This window comes from Pseudorasbora parva, chromosome 14 (genome assembly GCF_024679245.1).
Source record: "Pseudorasbora parva isolate DD20220531a chromosome 14, ASM2467924v1, whole genome shotgun sequence".
NCBI lineage: Eukaryota > Metazoa > Chordata > Actinopteri > Cypriniformes > Gobionidae > Pseudorasbora > Pseudorasbora parva.
Window position 1 is genome coordinate 1539607 of NC_090185.1, and position 12970 is coordinate 1552576.

General features: G+C 40.6%; 1 protein-coding gene across 1 annotated transcript in view; it reads right to left on the reverse strand.

Annotated features, from left to right (window-relative positions):
* Positions 1 to 71: 71 nt before the first annotated feature.
* Positions 72 to 12970, reverse strand: part of lamb3 (laminin subunit beta 3) — a 34331-nt gene continuing 21432 nt past the window's right edge. The window contains exons 14-23 of the mRNA XM_067415184.1: positions 11172 to 11544; positions 10921 to 11081; positions 8579 to 8790; positions 8204 to 8407; positions 7429 to 7573; positions 5607 to 5814; positions 5341 to 5482; positions 4016 to 4192; positions 2458 to 2611; positions 72 to 763 (exon numbers count right to left, since the gene is read on the reverse strand). Coding sequence (XP_067271285.1) covers positions 624 to 763; positions 2458 to 2611; positions 4016 to 4192; positions 5341 to 5482; positions 5607 to 5814; positions 7429 to 7573; positions 8204 to 8407; positions 8579 to 8790; positions 10921 to 11081; positions 11172 to 11544 — 1916 coding nt within the window. The 3' untranslated portion in view covers positions 72 to 623. The remainder of the gene's footprint in view (positions 764 to 2457; positions 2612 to 4015; positions 4193 to 5340; positions 5483 to 5606; positions 5815 to 7428; positions 7574 to 8203; positions 8408 to 8578; positions 8791 to 10920; positions 11082 to 11171; positions 11545 to 12970) is intronic.

Sequence of the window (12970 nt, forward strand, 5' to 3'; positions counted from 1 at the left end):
TGTTTCTGCTTCGCCTGTGTTTTGATCAGGAGACTCAGGACTCGTTCAGAAGACAGTGAAAGACAGAATGATTCAGGGTTCATGGTTTTATTGATCACGTGAGCAGCTGATCAGTGCATGTGAGAGTTCAAAGGGTTAGTTCAGCCAAAAATGAAATGTATGTCATTAACTCCTCCCCCTAATGTCGTGATGATCGCGCGTCAAACTGCTGAAATCACGAGACATTGGCGATCCGAATCATGAATCAATTCGCTGATTCATAACCGTTTGAATCTTTATTTGAGGATTGAACACAAACGCGGAAGAGAAGCCAATGCTGAATAAAGTCGTAGTTTTTGTTATTTTTGGACCCAAATGTATTTTGGATGCTTCAAGAGACTCTAATTAACCCACTGATGTCTCATATGGACTACTGTGATGATGTTTTTATTCCCTTTCTGGACATGGACAGTATAGTGTGCATACACTTGCATACGCTCTCGGACTAAATATAAAATATCTTAAACTGTGTGTGAAGATGAGCGGAGGTCTTACGGGTGTGGAGCGACATTAGGGGGAGGAGTTAATGACAGAAGATTCATTTCTGGGTGAACTAACCCTTTAATGTGTGTGTTAGAGAGTGATCAGCCCTGGCACATGTTCAGTCTGATGACTTTATTGCGGATATCGTCTCGAAGTTTCTGCACCTTAGCGTCCAGACCGGTCAGTCGCGTGCCGTTCTCCTCCATCTCTGCCGCCCGCTGCCGTATGGACGCCTCTTTATCTGACAGACACAAACACCAGCGGTCATCAGGGGTAATGTGTGTGTGTGTGTGCTCAACATTATGGGATGCATGTTTTGATTTTATTATAACTTAAATGTAACCTTCAGTAGCAAAAACAGTTTTTGAGTTAATTCAACTGACTCTGATTCAGTGAATCCACTAGTTTGATTCATGGATTTGAATTGAATCGACTGAATCTGTTGAATACACTGATTGATTCAAACGAGCCGATTCTGTGAATCAAATGAATCTATCAATTTATTCATAACTGATTTGATTATTTGTTCGCATTATCACTCTAAAATGTCTTATAAACGTAATCTTCAGTAACAAAAACCCTGTTTGAGTTGAGTTCATTCAACTGACTGATTCAGTGAATCGACTACTTTGATTCAGGGATTCGAGTGAATCAATTGAATCGACTCTCTGAATCTGTTGAATACACTGATTAAAATGAGCCGATTCGGTGAATCAAACAAGACTATCAATTGATTCATAACTGATTTGATTATTTGTTTGTATCATCACTCTAAACTCTTACAAATGTCTCGCTCTCACAAACCATACAAGCGGTAATGTGTGCTTGAAATTATGGGGTAGATGTTGAGATTTTGTAACCTTCAGTAGCAAAAACACTGTTTGAGTTTCGTTCAATCAGCTTACTCTGAATCAGTGATTCGACTCGTTTGATTCCCCGAATCGATTAATTTGAATCACAGATTAGAATGAATCAATTGAATCAACTTTCTGTATCAGTAGAATACACTGATTGTTTCAAATGAGCTGATTCAGTGATTTAAATGAGTCTATTGCTTGATTGATTCATAGTTGATTCAATGATTTGTTTGTATCATCACTCTAAAATGTCTTGCAAATGTCTCCCACTCACAAACCATACAAGCGGTAATGTGTGTGCTTGACATTATGGGATGGATGTTGAGATTTTAATATAAATTAATTGTAACCTTCAGGAGCAAAAACCCTGTTTGAGTTGAGTTCAATCAACTAACTTTGATTCAGTGATTCGACTCGTTTGATTCCCAGAATTGATTAATTGCATTCCTGGATTTGAACGAATCAATTGAATAGACTCTCTGAATCAGTTGAATACACATTAATTCAAATGAGCCGATTCAGTTAATTAAAGGAGTCTTTTGATCATAACTGATTTGATGATTTGTTTGTAAAATGGTTGTTCAAATGAGTCTATTGCTTGATTGATTCATAGTTGATTCAATGATTTGTTTGTATCATCACTCTAAAATGTCTAACAAATGTCTTCCACTCACAAACCATATAAGCGGTGATGTGTGTGCTTGACATTATTGGATGGATGTTTAGATTTTATTAAAAATGGAAGTAAAATTTAACCTTCAGTAGCAAAAATCAATGTTTGAGTCTAATGCATTCAACTAGCTCTGATTCAGTGAATCGACTCACTTGATTCACAGAATCAATTAATTTAATTTGCTAACTTGAATAATTTGATGCACTAAATCAACGCACAGAATCATTTGAATCCACTCATTGATTCAAATTAGCAGATTCAGTGAATCAAAGGAATCTATTTACTGATTCAATGATTTGTTCGCATCTCTAAAATGTCTCACAAACGTCTCGCAATCAGTCACAGACCATACGAGCGCTAATATGTGTGCTTGGCATTATGGGATGTGTGTTTTGTGGGCGTTACCTTTCAGGGCTTTCATGATGTCAGATGTGTCCGTCATCAGAGACTCCGCCTCCTCCTGCAGCTTTAATAGACGGACGCCATCTTCGCCAGCCTGAGTGTTGTCTCCCGCGGCTCGCTTCATCCTCTCAAACTCGTCTTTTAACTCGTCCAGGGCCTGCAAACACACGTTGCTTTACTAATCCTCAATCGCGGGTGGATGAGAAATAAATCTTTGTGTTTGTTTGATGAAGACGTTTAGCGAGTCAGTTCCTCCACTGGTCACTAGAGCGGCTCCAGAAGCCGATACTGAAGTAATGTAAACTGCAGTTCCTCCACTGGCCACTAGAGCGGCTCCTGAAGCCGATACTGAAGTAATGTAAACTGCAGTTCCTCCGCTGGCCACTAGAGCGGCTCCTGAAGCCGATACTGAAGTAATGTAAACTGCAGTTCCTCCTCTGGCCACTAGAGTGGCTCCTGAAGCCGATACTGTAGTAATGTAAACTGCAGTTCCTCCTCTGGCCACTAGAGCGGCTCCAGAAGCCGATACTGAAGTAATGTAAACTTCAGTTCCTCCACTGGCCACTAGAGCAGCTCCAGAAGCCGATACTGAAGTAATGTAAACTGCAGTTCCTCCTCTGGCCACTAGAGCGGCTCCTGAAGCCGATACTGAAGTAATGTAAACTGCAGTTCCTCCTCTGGCCACTAGAGCGGCTCCTGAAGCCGATACTGAAGTAATGTAAACTGCAGTTCCTCCGCTGGCCACTAGAGCGGCTCCAGAAGCCGATACTGAAGTAATGTAAACTGCAGTTCCTCCACTGGCCACTAGAGCGGCTCCAGAAGCCGATACTGAAGTAATGTAAACTGCAGTTCCTCCGCTGGCCACTAGAGCGGCTCCTGAAGCTGATACTGAAGTAATGTAAACTGCAGTTCCTCCTCTGGCCACTAGTGCGGCTCCAGAAGCTGATACTGAAGTAATGTAAACTGCAGTTCCTCCACTGGCCACTAGAGCGGCTCCTGAAGCCGATACTGAAGTAATGTAAACTGCAGTTCCTCCGCTGGCCACTAGAGCGGCTCCTGAAGCCGATACTGAAGTAATGTAAACTGCAGTTCCTCCTCTGGCCACTAGAGCGGCTCCAGAAGCCGATACTGAAGTAATGTAAACTGCAGTTCCTCCGCTGGCCACTAGAGCGGCTCCAGAAGCCGATACTGAAGTAATGTAAACTGCAGTTCCTCCACTGGCCACTAGAGCGGCTCCAGAAGTCTATAGTCATTGCGTAGCATAAGCTCCACCCACTTGACTTAAGCTCCGCCCACATTCCGCAGGTTTGCCCATTTTCTGTTATCCGTGAATGACGCGCGATGACAAGATGGCGACGGCTCGTCTCTACTTTACGCTTCAGAGCGGCTCTTCAGAATCCTGTGGGTGGCGTCACGGACACTACGGCCATATTGCTATACAGTCTATGGAACTGACAGGGGAGCTGAAGCTCATGAAATATGCAAATCTTATCCAATCCTAGCCATCACTAGCTGTGCCTTGTTAGTGTGTGTGTGTGTGTGTGTGTGTGTGTGTCAGTACCTGAGCGGCCCGGTCGGCCTCGTCTTCAGCTGACTTTGCCTGATCACGAGCATCATTCGCCAGCGCTGTTCCTGTCGTCACGTCCTGCCTCAACACGTCCAGCAGAGGGCGCATGTCATCCATCAGCCCTGAAATACCCACAATCCCCTGCTCGGCGGGAGCCAGCGCGTCCTCTATCTGAGAGAGACAGGTCAAATCAGGGTTCAGTTGAGGCCTGCTCTCATTGGAAAAACCTCAAAATACAAACCACAAAATACGTACATATCACAACGGTTTCAAAGTGAAACGTCCACTGGGTGGCGCTAAAAGCTTTGTTTTGTTCTGTGTTTTTTTTTTGTAATGTCATTTTTAACAGAAATGATGATCTCTGTGTATCCTAATTTTTTTTCTTCTTACAACACCGGCTAAGATCGTTTATTCCAGCGTGCGTGCAGACAGGGTTGCCAAGTTTTTACAACAAAACCCGTCAACTACTAGCCCTAAACAATAGCTTCTCGGGTGTGGTTCTCTGAAAAAAAAGGGTGTTTGTGGGGTAAAATGTGTGTTATTTTGGCAAAAATGGGCATTCCAGGGTCTATATATCCCATAATTGAGGTCGCTTCAACCCGCGGACATGGAAAACAACCGGCGGGAAAACCGCAGACTTGGCAACACAGTGCAGTTGAGCTCTGTTGACATTTCACGACAAACGTTATGCGTCGCTCCGCTGCTCTGATTGGTTGTCGGTCTGTCCAATCGAGGTCTTTCCTGGTTGGGTTGAGACACGCCCCATAATCACAGCCCAATGAGCATCAGACTCATATTCTGACTAGAGCTGAGGATGACCAGGGCAGGCTAGTTAACAACAGCAAATGTGATAAAATAAGATTGTATCCGTGTCATTTTAGCTTGTGTTTTAAACTCGTCTTTTATCATGACTCGTTTTTCACGGGATTCGTGCAGCATCGCAAGAACAAATCTGTTCCAGATGAGCTATCGAGCAAGATTAGCATGTCAGAAAAGCCCAACATATGGAGCTTGTTAAGTGACCGAACTCCAAAATGTGTTCGTTTACAAATCATGGACTACAAAAAAAAAACCCGATAAAAAAGACTTGCTGTTCTACTGCCTCTAGTGTTCAGTTCCCTTTGAAACTGTCGTGATATGAACCTATTGGTACGTATTTTGTGGTTTGCAAAAACGTTGCCACAGGTACATTTTGGCAATGTGTTAATTTGAGTTCTGAGGTGGTTTCTGTCGTTTCCACACACACACACACACACACACACACACACACACACACACACACACACACACACACACACACACACGCGCCTATGACTGACCTGCTCGATGTCCTTCTTGACGTTTTTAGCGATGTCGACGCTCTGCTGGATGTTGTCCTCCAGATCCTCGAGGACGGCCTCGTTGTCCTCAATCGTCTTCAGAATGCCCTCGCCGTCCTTCTGGATGCCAAACGCAGCGTCTCTGCAGAACAACACGCAAATACATTTAATATGTATTACATGTGCAGTTATGTCTTGCTCAATTATGTTAATTCATAATGTGTGTGTGTGTGTGTGTGCGTGTGTGTGCATGTGCGTGTGTGTACCGTGCATCGCGGGCCGCGTCCAGCAGGCGTCGGGCGTTCTCCAGCTGTGGGCCGCTGGCCGTCAGGACGCTGCTGCTGTCGGGCAGAGAGCTCGTGAGATCCTGAAGCTCCTTCAGCTTCTGCTTCAGCTGATCCAGAGTCAGCGGGAGACGGGCCTCCAGAACGGCCTCACACACACGCTGCACCTGCTCCGGGTCTGAGTGAGGCTCTGAGACGGGCGACAACACACACTTTACAACATCATACTATAGGTAACACACACTTTACAACAACATACTACAGGAAACACACACTTTACAACACCATACTATAGGAAACACACACGTTACAACACCATACTACAGACAACACACACTTTACAACACCACAGCGCTTTACTGAACACTACTGAACACTACAGTGCTTAACTGAACACTACTGAACACTACAGTGCTTTACTGAACACTACTGAACACTACAGTGCTTAACTGAACACTACTGAACACTACAGTGCTTTACTGAACACTACTGAACACTACAGTGCTTAACTGAACACTACTGAACACTACAGTGCTTAACTGAACACTACTGAACACTACAGTGCTTTACTGAACACTACTGAACACTACAGTGCTTGTGGTGTAGTGCTTTACTGAACACTACAACGCTTTACTGAACACTACTGAACACTACAGTGCTTAACTGAACACTACTGAACACTACAGCACTTTACTGAACACTACTGAACACTACAGTGCTTTACTGAACACTACAGAACACTACAGTGCTTCACTGAACACTACTACAGCGCTTTACTGAACACTACTGAACACTACAGTGCTTTACTGAACACTACTGAACACTATAGCACTTTACTGAACACTACTGAACACTATAGCGCTTTACTGAACACTACTGAACACTACAGCGCTTTACTGAACACTACTGAACACTATAGCACTTTACTGAACACTACTGAACACTATAGCGCTTTACTGAACACTACAGTGCTTAACTGAACACTACTGAACACTACAGTGCTTTACTGAACACTACAGAACACTACAGTGCTTCACTGAACACTACTACAGCGCTTTACTGAACACTACTGAACACTACAGTGCTTTACTGAACACTACTGAACACTATAGCACTTTACTGAACACTACTGAACACTATAGCGCTTTACTGAACACTACTGAACACTACAGCGCTTTACTGAACACTACTTAACACTACAGTGCTTAACTGAACACTACTGAACACTACAGTGCTTTACTGAACACTACAGTGCTTTACTGAACACTACAGTGCTTTACTGAACACTACTGAACACTACAGTGCTTTACTGAACACTACTGAACACTACAGTGCTTTACTGAACACTACTGAACACTACAGCGCTTTACTGAACACTACTGAACACTACAGTGCTTTACTGAACACTACTGAACACTATAGCGCTTTACTGAACACTACTGAACACTACAGTGCTTTACTGAACACTACTAAACACTATAGCGCTTTACTGAACACTACTGAACACTACAGTGCTTTACTGAACACTACAGCGCTTTACTGAACACTACTGAACACTACAGTGCTTTACTGAACACTACTGAACACTATAGCGCTTTACTGAACACTACTGAACACTACAGTGCTTTACTGAACACTACTGAACACTATAGCGCTTTACTGAACACTACTGAACACTACAGTGCTTTACTGAACACTACTGAACACTATAGCGCTTTACTGAACACTACAGCGCTTTACTGAACACTACTGAACACTACAGCGCTTTACTGAACACTACTGAACACTACAGCGCTTTACTGACCTGACAGAAAGTCCCTCAGTGTGCTGACGAAGTTTTTGGTGTCCTTCAGGTCTCCGTCCACCTCGGATCTCACCTGCTTGATCTGATTGGCCAGCTCGTCAGTGGACAGTCGCACCCTATTGGCTGAATCTTCAGCATCCTGTATCTGTATAACGTAAGTCAATGTTAAATCAAAATGGCCTTAGTCTTAGTACTCGTGTGTGCCTGTACCATCTTTCTATTTCACAATGTAATTTATCATTTATAATATTTTTATATTGTGTGTAGTGTTGTCAAAAGTACCGACCGCGATACCAAATCGGTACTGAATTTTTAAAAATGTGACGCTTTGAGCGCTGTTGAGCAGAATAGTAAACACCTCTGATTGGCCACTGTGCTCACGCGCTCATCAAATATGTCTGTGATTGGCTACTACGATCAGCGCTTCACAAACATGTTGTAAATATATATCAATTTTCACAGAGCGCTCACACAGATACACACGGAGCGTTTGAATGCAGGCGTCGATCAGCCTACCGGTCTGCTGGTTGACCCCTGCTTGTGCTTTCATGCACTTCCGTGTTCTTTCAAACCGCTGCCGTATGTTGATCATTGTAGCCAATCACAGGCACATCTGATAAGTGCGTGAGCACAATGGCCAATCAGAGGTGTTTACGATTACAGCTCAACAGCACTTACTTTTTTAAAATTTCAAATTGAAATTTCGAAACCAAATTGGTATCGCGGTCAGTACTTTTGACACACTAATTGTGTGTTAAAGGTATAAATGAGGTACCTGTGCCGCTGCTCGTGTGATCTTGTCATTGAGCTCCTGTAGTTTGGCCTTGACCTCGTCGGCGTTCTGGAAGGCCTTGTTGGCATTGGGCAATGCTCCTGTGCAGGTTTCCTCCGCTCCACACGGGGGCGCTCCATCAGGAGGACACAGGTCACCTCCGCAGCGCTCCGGAGTGCAGGGCTCCACACGATCACTGCCGCACACCTGCAGAACACACCTTTACTAGCCTGTCCATCCATAAACTCACCCTGCGTGCCAACTCACACACTATCCATACTAAATAGCATGCGAAAATAGAATAAGCATGTCCCAGGTTGTAGTATAAGTAGGCGAATTGGGACGGAGTGTGACTCTTTCCGTCAGCGAGTATCTCACCTTGGTGGCGACGGGTGTCAGATTGGGCCGCGATGCCATATCGTTCTTCAGCTTCTGCAGGTCTTTGGTGTTTCCTGGCTGCACCACATTCAGGCCGCTCAGGGCGTTCTCTCGCACGCCCTCGGACTTCTTCAGCGAGTCTTTGGTGGCGTCGGCTCGCTTTACGGCGTCACTCGACGTCTCATACCACTTCTGAATGGCATAGAAGTCACCTGAGAGCGAGAAGGTTTCCATTAGTGATCATGCAGAAAAATCAGATGCTATTCATTTGTGTCCTCTATGTATGCGCCTCACAGGCATGTCATCCTCAATAAACCCGTCTCTGGCGTGACGACTCCGATCCTTTAAATATTCATATTTAATAATTGTTACTCGACGCATTATCCTCAATTAACCCGTCTCTTGCGTGATACCCAGATATTCCGCTCTAATATGATTTCTGAGCTGTAAGGTGGCCAGAATAATAATCATACACTGTGTGTTAATAGGCTAGAGGAGAACTGAGTCTGGTTTCTCTAAGGTTTATTTGTCCCCATCCTGCCCTGATGGAGTTTCGGTTTCTCTTTGGCTTGGCTTGCTCAGTTGGGGACACTAAAATTTCTAACTAAAGTTTTCAACTAAATATCCAAATAAAAATAATTTATTAGGTCTTAATTAATTGTATAAACTACAATACTGATCTGCCAACATTGTTGCTATAGGATAAATTATAATAAGCTGATAACATCACCGTTTTCTCCAGACCACTAACTAACCAACCAATCAACCAACTAACTACCTAACTATCTAACTAACTAACTGACTAACTAACTAAAAACGCTTACTAACTAACTAACTAACTAACTAACTAACTAACTAACTAACTAACTAACTAACTAACTAACTAACTACTAAAAACACTAACTAACTAACTAACTAACTACTAAAAAACACTTACTAACTAACTAACTAAAAAACAAAAAAAACTAAAACTAACTAACTAGTTAACCAATTAACTAGGCAACTAACAACTAATTTACTAACCAACTAATTAACCAACTAACAACTAATTAACAAACAACTAAATAAATTACTAATTAATTTACTATCTAACTAATTCATCAACTAGCTAACCAACTTACAAATAACTAAATTACTAAGTAACAACCATCTCACTAACCATCTCACAAACCAACCAATTTACAAAAAAGGAATAACTAATTTACCAACTAAATAACTTCCTATCAAACTAAAAACGAATAACTTACTAACCAATTAACCAACTAGATAACCAATTAACGACTAACTAACTAACTAACTAACTTACTAACTAACTAACTAACTAACTAACTATTAAAACACTTACTAACTAACTACTAAAAACACTAACTAACTAACTAACTAACTAACTAACTATTAAAACACTTACTAACTAACTAACTACTAAAAACACTAACTAACTAACTAACTAACTAACTAACTAACTATTAAAACACTTACTAACTAACTAACTAACTACTAAAAACACTAACTAACTAACTAACTAACTAACTAACTAACTAACTAACTACTAAAAACACTAACTAACTAACTAACTAACTAACTAACTAACTAACTAACTAACTAACTATTAAAACACTTACTAACTAACTAACTAACTACTAAAAACACTAACTAACTAACTAACTTCTAAAAAACACTTACTAACTAACTAAAAAACTAAAAAAAACAAAAACTAACTAACTAGTTAACCAATTAACTAGGCAACTAACAACTAATTTACTAACCAACTAATTAACCAACTAACAACTAATTAACAAACAACTAAATAAATTACTAATTAATTTACTATCTAACTAATTCATCAACTAGCTAACCAACTTACAAATAACTAAATTACTAAGTAACAACCATCTCACTAACCATCTCACAAACCAACCAATTTACAAAAAAGGAATAACTAATTTACCAACTAAATAAATTCCTATCAAACTAAAAACTAATAACTTACTAACCAATTAACCAACTAGATAACCAATTAACAACTAACTAACTAACTAACTAACTAACTAACTAACTAACTAACTAACTAACAACTAGCTGACAACTAATTAATTTATTAAAAACTAACTAATTTACTAATTTACTATCTAACTAACGACTAATTAACTGACAACTAACTAACTAACTAACTAACTAACTAACTGATAACATCCCTGTTTTCTCCAGAACGACTGCACAGCCAAATCTAATTCTGCTGCAGTATTGTCCTGTTTGACACTGAAGCTGCTTTGACACAATCGGCATTGGAAAAGCGCGATATAAATAAAGCTGTCTCGAGTACAGACGGATCGGGTACGCACTGGCATTGTGTGATCCGGCGTTGTTGGTGAAACCGTCTCTCCTGGTGAAGTAATCCAGACTCAGAGACGACAGGAGCGACTGCAGCTCATCCAGACTCCGCTCCAGCTCTCGGTCCTGAGGCTGCGACGGCAGATCTTCACTCAAACTCCTCATCTGAGACCTGGAAGAGCGGCGGGACGTTAGGATGAACTCATGTTTAGATTAACTCTGATGGAGCATTAGTTGAAAGTATGTGTGTGTGTGTGTTTACCGCAGCGTGTCGAGTTTCTGCAGGGCTCCGGTCAGCAGGCGGCTGGACTGCGGTTGTGCTGACAGCGACTCCTGGATCAGAGCGAGGGAATCGCGAATCTTCTGGATCCTGCGGCTGGAGTCGGAGGAGCTCGGCCGGCCTTCGGAGGACAGAAGGGTGTTGGAGAGCCGCTCCAGGCTGAGCGTGAGCTCCTGCACACGCGTGTTCATGCTGAAGAAGCAGGACGGGCACGCCGGGCATTCTGGGAAACGGGCACAGTGTCCACGGGCGCAGACGTCACAGCGGGCTCCGGTGATGCCCGGTTTACAGCGGCACGCACCCGTGCGTTTATCACAGCCGACCGACTCTGTGCCCGAGCGATCGCAGTCACACGCTGACCAATCACAAACATCAGAGTTACATCGTATCAAACACTATTTGATTTCATTTATTTCAATTACTAAATTATAAACTAAATCATAATGTTAATAATAAACTTCACATGTCAATATTACATGAATATTAAATGAAATGAAATAAACTACTATAACATTGCATATTAATACATATAAATGAAATGGTAAAATGTTCAATTTAGTATTTTGTATTTTCTTTCTCTATGTTGCTGTTTTGATGTCTAAAGCCAAAACTAATTTCCACCTTGTGGACAAAAACCAACTAACTTACAAACTAACAACTAAATAACTTAATAACTAACAAACAAGCTAACTAACTAACCAACAAACAAATAACTAATTTGCTAAGTTACAAACATCTAACTAACTAACTAACTAACTAGCTTGCTAACAACTAACTAACTGACTAACTAACTAACTAACTAACTAACTAACTAAAATACTAAAGACTAACTTACTTACGAACTAATTAACCAACTAACTAGGCAACTAACAACTAATTTACAAACTAACTAACTAACTACAGAACTAACTTATAAACTAATTAACCAAGTAACAACTAACTAACTAACTAACTTACTAAAAAACGAACTATGTAACTTGCTAAGTTACAACTAAACTAACCAACTAACTAACTAACTAACTAACTAACTTGCTATCTAATTAACCAACTAAGTAGCTTAACCAACTAACTAGGTAACTAATAACTACCTAACTAACTAAAAAATGAACTAACCAACTAATTAACCAAGTAACAACTAACTAACTAACAAACGAACTAACTAACTAACTAAAAAACCGACCTAACTAATTAACCAACTAACTAACTAATTAAAAAACTAACTAAAGACTAACTTACTTTAGTTAAGTAACGACTAACTAGCTGACAACTAATTTATTTATAAAAAACGAACTAACTAATTAACCAAGTAACAACTAACTAACTAACTAACTAACAAAAAACAAAAAACTAACTAGTTAACCAACTAACTAGGCAACTAACGACTAATTTACTAACCAACTAATTAACCAACTAACAACTAACTAATAAACAACTAAATAAATTACTAATTAATTTACTATCTAACTAATTCATCAACTAGCTAACCAACTTACAAACTAAATTACTAAGTAACAACCATCTCACTAACAAACCAACTAACTAATTTACAAAAAAATGAATCACTAATGTACCAACTAAATAGCTTACTATCAAACTAAAAACTAATAACTTACTAACCAATTAACCAACAAGATTAACAACTAACTAACTAACTAACTAACTAACTAACTAACTAACGACTAACTAACTAACTAGCTAACTAACTAACTAACTAACTAACTAACGACTAACTAACTAACTAACTAGCTAACTAACTAACTAACTATCGGCTAACTAACTAA